General features: G+C 34.2%; 1 protein-coding gene across 1 annotated transcript; it reads left to right on the top strand.

The window, feature by feature from the left end:
* Positions 1-644: 644 nt before the first annotated feature.
* On the top strand, positions 645-1,715 carry LOC131929722 (cytochrome P450 2U1-like). The gene has a single exon (XM_059286062.1). The coding sequence runs from the start codon at positions 645-647 to the stop codon at positions 1,713-1,715; it is 1,071 nt and encodes a 356-aa protein (XP_059142045.1).
* Positions 1,716-9,130: the final 7,415 nt, after the last annotated feature.

The raw sequence follows: 9,130 nt of genomic DNA on the forward strand, positions 1-9,130 counted from the left end.
TTGAGGAAGAGATTAGGTGAAACAAATAAAAGTGGACCCTTGTAAAGGAAATTCTTCTTTTATTAAAGATGTTAATTACGGGAAGGTCGGAAAGTTCGTCCAAACACAAACGTTGCGATTTTTATAAAAAGTCCCTTTAAATGAAAGAGACAATACAAAATAGTGCTCTGTTTATTAATGATTAATGTTTTTGTTGATCTGCAGGTCAAAAGATGCTAGCCGAATTGTTTTCAACGTTTATTTTATTAAACTGGATAATATTTACATCTCTTCTAATTCTCACGCTTTTCTGGTGGAACAGTAGATCCAAGAACCTACCGCCATCTCCAGGAATTTGTTTACCAATTATCGGACACTTGTATATGCTAGATACCGAAAATTCCAGAAAACAATTCAAAGAATGGACTGAAAAACTTGGCCCCATGTTCAGTTTTCGTATGGGGACACAAGATTTTATTTTTATTAATGATTATGAGTTAATTAAAAAAGTGACAATTACAGAGGCTGACACATTGACAGGAAGAACAACTGTTGATTTTTTAGGAGTCCACGTACCCACAAGAAACAATGGACTCATCTTTTCGACAGGTCCGCTATGGAAAGAACAACGAGCAGAGGCATTGACCATCCTCAGAAATCTCGGCATGGGGAAAAATATACTCGCGGAGAAAATTTCCGAGGAGGTTTTTGTATACTTGAAGGAATTGTCTCTGTTGAAAGCCGAATTGTCTGACATTAAATCACTGACAAATATGAGCGTGTCAAATATCATTTGTTCTGTAATTTTCGGCCAACGATTTCAATTTGATGACCAACAGTTTAAGAAAATTATTGGTCTCTTTGGTATATTGTCGGAATACAGCGACGTTTTTAACATTGTTAACATTATTCCTTCACTGATATATTTGCCGTTTGATTTCTTCGGAGCAAAAAAGGCATTGAATGCGACGAATGAGCTTCAAAGAAACAGCGAATTAATGGTTGAAAAAATCGGGAAAGAATTGAATCCTGAAAATGTTGATAATTTTATCGTGGCATACATTCAAGCAATGAAGAAAAAAGAAAAATCCGGCCAGCCGACACATTTAAGTTATGAAAACTTAGCTCGGTGTATTGATGATCTTTTTGTCGCAGGGACTGAGACTACAAGTACAACAATCTTGTGGTGTCTGCTGTACTCCATTCATCATCCAGACCTACAAGAGAAAGTGTACCAGGAAATTTTAGAGAAGGTCGGAACAGAACGAGCCCCTAACATGATGGACAAACAGAACTTGAAATACTTGATTGCTTTCATCATGGAAACACAGAGAATCGCTAGCCTATTTCCATTTACTCTTTACGACTGCTTGGCTGATACGAAATTCGAAACATACACCATACCAAAAGGGACGAAAATTATTTCAAATCTTGACTCAGTGTTAAGAAGTAAAAACATTTGGGGAGATCCGGAAATTTTCCGACCTGAAAGATTTATTGATGGGGATGGTAACCTCCAAATTCCTGACGAGTTTATTCCATTTTCTATGGGCCGCAGGGCGTGCCTAGGCGAGTCTCTGGCCAAGATGGAACTGTACCTCTACATGGCGTCTTTGTTTCAGAAGTTCAAGTTCCTTCCTGAAGATGAGAACAATTTACCTTCACTCCAGGGTACCGTTGGCATCACATCCTCACCCTTTCCATACCGCCTCCGTGCAACTGAGAGACTGCATTAATTAGGGTTGTAAATTCAGAACCACTTCTCTAGTGATTTACAACAGCAGGTGGTTTACCTGTTTGTATTGTCATAGAAGTATTTCTTTGTAAAACATTTAGATTTTAAGGATAATTCAACTTTATGCGCTTTTTACTTTCTCGTATACGAAATATAGAGGAAGTATTGTAATCGTGCAAAAAATCTTTTTCGACGTTTTAAACCTCCATGAGTGGGAAAAACATAGTTTTGCAGCTTTGTCCGTGTGTCTATATGTGTATGTTTGTGTGTGTATGTCTGTGAACACGATAACTTCAGTACCGTTAAAGCTAGGTTGATAAAATGTTATATATAAGAATTATATAAATTTGTAGCTCTGCATCAACTTTTCAGCGACTTCCGATAACTCAAAGTTGAACTTATTCTACTTTCAATTTTTCAAAAGCCTAAAACTTGAGTAGTTTCTGATCTGATAAATGGAATTTCACATGTACGTAAAAGATCGAATTCTCTGCCTTCTGTCAACTTTTTAGTAATTTCCGTTGACCGGAAGTAGTAATTTACAATATTTCTTTGTTCTCAAAAAAGTAATAGAAATGTATAAGTAATAATATTCCGCACTATTATTCAGATATTATTTGCCCTTTACTTGATGCACATTTCTTTTTTTTTTCTACGAGATTTTATTCTATTTTTAAAAGTTAAAGTAAATAAAAATGGATTAAAAATCATGTCTATATCCCTAGATCACTCCCGATTTATTGAATCTTGACTTACAAAGTGAATATATTAATAAACCTTAACTCTTTTTATATAAGCAAAGCATATAACGCAGAGGCGTAGCGACCCTTCCCGGCGCCCGGGGACAAACTTTTCGATTTGCACCCCCCCCCCCCTTGAGATTTCGATTTGCACCCCCCCCTCAAACTTTCGATTTGCACCCCCCCCCCCCCCCCCCGTCGAGATTTCGATTTGCACACCTTTCAATTTATTTTTCCAACCCATTTTGGCGCCCCCCTGATATAACGTAAAAATAGATTATTTTGTAAAAACTTTTAATTTTATACACAAATTTTGCAAGGTATTTATATTAGATACACTAAATAGGTGTTTATTTCAGTGTATGTAATGATTCGATATAGGTAACATACAGCCACACTGTATGCCGTAATGTAATGAGTTAGCCAGCTTTCATATACCCACATATTTTATATCTTGAGTACTTTCTTTGAGATAATATTTTTTTCTATGGTTGTGTTACACCGTCTTTAAATACACCCAGGCACCTGGTGTTGGGATTTCATTGTAGGAAACATTTTTTTTTTATCCACTTAAAAATGTTCAAGGGGAGAGAAAAATTACAAGACATTTATTGGACCGATTAGTATTGATTTCATGTTACCAATTAAGGTGACGGCCACGTTATGTAGATTTTTAAATCTATTTTTTAATATTTTTATTTAAGCATTTATATTGGCACAAATTAGCATTGAAATATGTCAAGATTATTTTAATACATATGAAATACATCTTTGTTGTTTTCTTCGTTGTTTATTTTTATTGTTTTTTTTAAAATCTAATCTTATATTATAAATGCGCGGCTTTAAATTACGGGTCTTCAATTCAGAAATCACTCACCCTCGTATCAGGTAGCAGTTTGGATATTTTCGATGTCTAAAAACACAAACATTACCCATAAAAATGTAAAGCACAATTCTCGCTTTATACGTGAAATTTTTTAATATACACAAATATATTACATAACAATATAATATATTATTATATATATAGGATTATATATATATATATATATATATATATATATATATATATATATATATATATATATATATATATATATATATATATATATATATATATATATATATATATATATATATATATATATATATATATATATATATATATATATAAACAAACCCTTAATAACTTTGAATAAAAACCAAGTTTCTAGTTATTTCCTGCAGTAAGTCCTTATTATACTAAACACGATAACTTGAATACCGTTACAGCTAGGTTGATGAAATTCCATATATAAGTATTTTATCAAAATCGTAGATCCGTATTAACTTTTGAGCGATTTCCGATAAACGGAAGTGGTACTTTTTTACTTTGAATTTTTCAAAGCCTATAACTTGAGTACTATTTCAGATAGATAAATGAAATTTCACATGTAAGTAAAAGATCTAATTCTCTACCTTCTGTCAAATTTTGAGTAATTTCCGTTGACCGAAAGTACTAATTTACGCTATTTCCGATTTCTCTAAAAACGAATGTAAATTTATAAGGCACTAATAATATTGCGCACTATTATGCACATTTTTATTTGGCATTCACTTGGTGCGCAATTCTTTTTTTTTACTAGATTCTATTCTATTTTTAAAAGTTTAAGTAAACAGAAATCATGTCTATATTTCGAGTTGCCATCCCATAGAATATTTGAGAAAGTTTAGGGGAGATCACTCCTGGTTTATTTAATAACATAGCTTGGCTCTAAATATTTCCATAAGCTTAATTATCCCAAAATAAACTATTTTACGCAAACTAATACAGTTTTAAATATAGGTGTGCTGACTCATGGAAATAAATACTTTCCGATAAATCGTATGGTTGTATTAGTAACAACCCAGTTCGGTACTCGTCCGACCGTATGACCACTCAGAACAATGAATCGTAAAATGATCTCGATGATTGATCTTCAAGTGGAGTCAAAAAAACAGATGGCGATTGGAGCAATGACACATTCGGACAACTTTTCATATTACGTGTTTTACTTATAATTAAACAATATTTTTGTATAATTTTGAAATTCAATACGCTTGCTTTTAATACAATTTTAATTAGTCAGTTAAACTAATATTAGAAACATTCGTCCTAAGTGTAATTATTTTTTATTCTGAAATTACATCAGAAATTAGTGACGCTCAATCAGTATTTGATATTTAAAAAAATTAATATATTTTATCAAAGGATCATCCATTTAGACGTCCCTAATAATTATTGATTATAAACACTTCCACATTCCTCTGTCCACACGCGTCTACATTGGCAAATGACTTTTTGTCAATTAAAAAAAAACAATGTATAAGGCTACATGTTTCTGACCCAGCCAGTAAATATTTCAGAATAAAACCGCAGTTATTGTTTTTTATAAGAGTTTGGAAAAAAATTAATAAAATATAACCTGCACAAAAAATTATTATGGTGGGTTTATAACGCTCTATTTTGCGTCTCTGCATGTCTTTAAGCTGGTCACGAGTGTTGTTTTCCTTTGGGTTGAGTTTATTTGCTTAAAAAAATGAACGAAACCCCAAGTTTTTTTTTATTATTTCAAAATTGTATTTTTTTAAAAATCTAGAGTAGCCATCATGGCCTAGTGGGTGGAGTCATGTGCAGAGGCGTAGCGAGGGGGGGGGGGGGCGGGGGGGCGGACCGTACCGGGTGACACCATTTACGGGGGGGGTGACACAAGGCAAAAATAGTAAAATATATAGAGAAAAATTTGAGGGGGGGTGGGGTGCAAATCGAATGTTTGAGGGGGGGGGGGGGGTGCAAATCAAAAGTTCGAGGTGGGGTGCAAATCGTAAAATTTGTTCCCGGGAAGAGTCGCTACGCCTCTGAGGGGGTGACACCATTAAGTGACCCGACATGTGGACAGCTTAGTTATGCTCGGGTTATAAAGTTCAAACGCAACAACTTACTGAAAGATCGCAATACCGATAATTTATATTCAGAGTGCTATCAATTTCACTCATTTTCAGTCAGCACTTTGAAAGTGTTTTTCGTTTTTATGTGGGCGGGAGTCAATTATTGCTTCACTAGACACGTGTGCCCGTTCCACTTAATTCATAGGCCCTAAGTACTTTTAAACTTGTTTGAAAATTTATTTTTATAATAGTAATTGGTCAAAACGCCATGTGCTTTACTACTCGTTCAACATGATTAGTAACATAGCAAAGTAACAAATAAATAGCTAAAAAAAAATTCATAAAAAAACGTTTTAATAACAAGCTTTTATGTACTAATGCACTAAAAAGTAGAAAATAAATTTTACACTACTATTTAAATTACTATAAAGAAAAGCGTGGGTCACTTTAGTACTTTAGTACCTATTGGATACCTTTACTAATATTTGAGAAGAGACCCACGCTTTTCTTTATAGTAATTTAAATAGTAGTGTATAATTAATTTTCTACTGTTTAGTGCATTAGTACATAAAAGCTTGTTATTAAAACGTTTTTTTATGAATTTTTTTTCAGTACTTTACATGCTTTATTTACAATAGTGTTACATGACTAAAAACCATTGCGCGTCTATCGAACGTGATGGCGCAGCTATTGAACGTGATGACGCGTGTGTGTGTGGTTGGATAAAAATGCCTACTAATTCGGTCCAAATTTTAATTAATTCAAAAAAAATTTTGTGACCAAACGAAAGGATATTTTTTGAAAACTTTCTTCGGCAATATTGTTCTAAATTATGGCAGGAATCGATTGGTACATGTTTCAAGTCGCACGTTCGGTAAGCTAGCGCGCAATGGTTTTTAGTCATGTAACTCTATTGTAAATAAAACATGTAAAAATACTGAATTTTTTAAAATAAAAAACGTTTTTAATAACTAACCAATGGTTTTCTAACCCTGCTCTTGATTTACGCTACGACAGAGCTATTTTTAGATAACATAAGGAAATTGCGCTAAAATTGTCACTAGACTTTTTAATTACCTTGTTTTGACTATAAAGCATCACATAAGGGTCTACGCTTACCAAATGACGTGCATTGTTCTCTGTCTCTATCACTCACCATCCAAACCTCGGCCTGTACTCACCTCGCCAAATACAGTAGCTCCGTCTATAGGTATTTCATTAGATGTTCCCCCCCCCCCCCCCCCCCGAAATTACATTAAAGACAGAAAATGAAAACCCTAGCAATATTTACCGACTACCAGATCACCACTGTGATAAAATGATATTTTATAAATTAAAAACTTAATCAAACTAATTAGTCTTTGCCTACACAAAATCTTATATGTAAGCCTATGAAAACTTTTGGACTACTTGTGTTATTTTTATTAGGGTCAACATTACTTCCACTAAGTGTTTCTTCCAGATTTTTTTTGCCGAGGAGGGGGGGGGTGGTGGACTATAAAAAAAATTTGGGGGGGGGGGGGGGGCGGACACTATTAAAAGTATATATTTTCTATATAAATTCTATTTCGTTAGGGGGGGGGGGGGGGGCGGTAGACTTTCTTCGGGGGAAGGGGGGGGGGGAAAGAAAACTCTGCTTCCACTACAAATCAGGATCTTTGCCCCGGACATTCCTATGACCGAGATCTTAATACGGGCAATGGAATATTGCGCCTAGCAGGTTACATTTTTTACTTGACTTGTTTTTATGCCCTGGGCTGAAAAATACGTCCTGTTTATGATTCAAGTGTTATTCGTTCGTTTCATTTGTAATTAGGTTTTGCCCAATATAATTTTTAATGGCGTTGTTATGCATTACGACCTCAAAGACGTAGCTCAATCTCATTTGGTTTTTACAAGCTTTTATTTAACTCGCTTCCTATGTCGTCAGTCGTCAGTCTGTCTAGACCGAAACGCCGGAGTGAAAATTCGGAAACTTCTACTTGACCGATACGATTCACACTAGGCACGTGGGTCAAGACATGAAGACAATGCAATCTGAAATTAAATTTGACTTAATTGGATGCCTAATTAATTTTTTATGACTTAATTAAAATTTGGACCGAATTAGTAGGCATGTCTATCCAAGCACACCACACGCGTCATCACGTTCAATAGCTGCGCCATCACGTTCAATGGCTGCGCCATCACGTTCAGTAGGCGCGCAATGGTTTTTAGTCATGTAGCTCTATTGTAAATAAAACATGTAAAGTACTGAAAAAAATAATTCATAAAAAAAACGTTTTAATAACAAGCTTTTATGTAATAATGCACTAAAAAGTAGAAAATAAATAATAGACGACTATTTAAATAATTATAAAGAAAAGCGTGGGTGTCTTCCTTAACATTAGTAAAGGTATCCAATAAATAATAAAGTGACCCACGCTTTTCTTTATAATTATTTAAATAGTCGTCTATTATTTATTTTCTACTTTTTAGTGCATTATTACATAAAAGCTTGTTATTAAAACGTTTTTTATGAATTTTTTTTTAATTTGAGGAAACTTTTTTTTTTCAGAAATCCATTGATGTTTTCTCTATCTATAACGTTTCCCCACAACATTTGGAAATCTTTTTTCCACTCAGTTTTGCTTTGAATTTGTTTTGTCTTTTTGCCACAATTAAAACTAAATGGAAATAATTAAGACTTTTTTATGAAAAGAAAATGTCTGATACATGCGAAGTTGGGCAATCCATGGAAAAGTATTTGAATATACTGCATTGAATTATTCCTTGTATTAAAACCATTTTTTCTGGTTTTTTGGCTATTGTAGCTAAAATTGTCTTTTCTAATTTCTAGGTATGAAGAAAATGTTCCATTATAAAAAATCTACAGGCTAGTAGTTTCATGTAGGCCAGGGGTCTCCAAACTTTTCAGCCCGAGGGCCGCATTAACTATAAAATATCAGTTCGGGGGCCAGAGTTTCTTTAAGGCATCTTTTCAGCCCCCCCCCCCACCTCGAAGAACGTCTACCGCCCCCCCCCCACGAATTATAATTTATATAGAAATATAAACAAATTTCAAATGTCCCCCACCCCACTCGAGGTTTGCTCTCAAATTGTTCTTCACGTATTTCATTCTTGAAAATGTTGTTCCAAAATTTGAAAGGTACTTTGATGCAAAAGTTTTAATATTAGGAATGTCTTCCTTGTGTAAAAACGTATGAAAACCCATCCGCCCTTCTTTGAACGTGTCTCTAAGGAACTCAGTGGTTGGTTCAGCCATAAAGACCTTGCACTGCTGAGAGTGTGTCAAGTTGTTAGCCTGTAAATGTTCCAAAAATATGACAAGTTTGTATCTAAAGGCCTTTAGGTGGGTGTATAGATCAGAAACAAGATTTCACTCTATTGCCGTTATAGGTTAAGAAAATTTAAATGACTAGTTATGTCAGCAGCAGAGGCCAATTTCTATACCCACTCTTCATCAGACAATAATGGCTATGACTTCCCTTTACTTTAAGGAAGTCACCTATTTTTTTCTTAACTTAAATACTCTGTTCAGAACTTTCTCGCAAAATTAGCAATCTTACTGATGTGAAATATGGTAAATCTTGCGATTTTGTGTTTGTCTCTGAACTACCTATGGTTAGATATCCACTTCGGTAACAATGTCATAATTCTATGTAGGGAAGCCAGCTCTTGTATTATGTTCATGTCTTCACACCTCTAATGAACACAAAAAGTTGAGGTGGAACAACTGTCCAGCAAATCATCCATTGCAATTGAAAAA

This window comes from Physella acuta, unplaced genomic scaffold (assembly GCF_028476545.2).
Source record: "Physella acuta isolate Inbredline_101_S28 unplaced genomic scaffold, ASM2847654v3 ptg001665l, whole genome shotgun sequence".
NCBI classification, from domain to species: Eukaryota; Metazoa; Mollusca; class Gastropoda; family Physidae; genus Physella; species Physella acuta.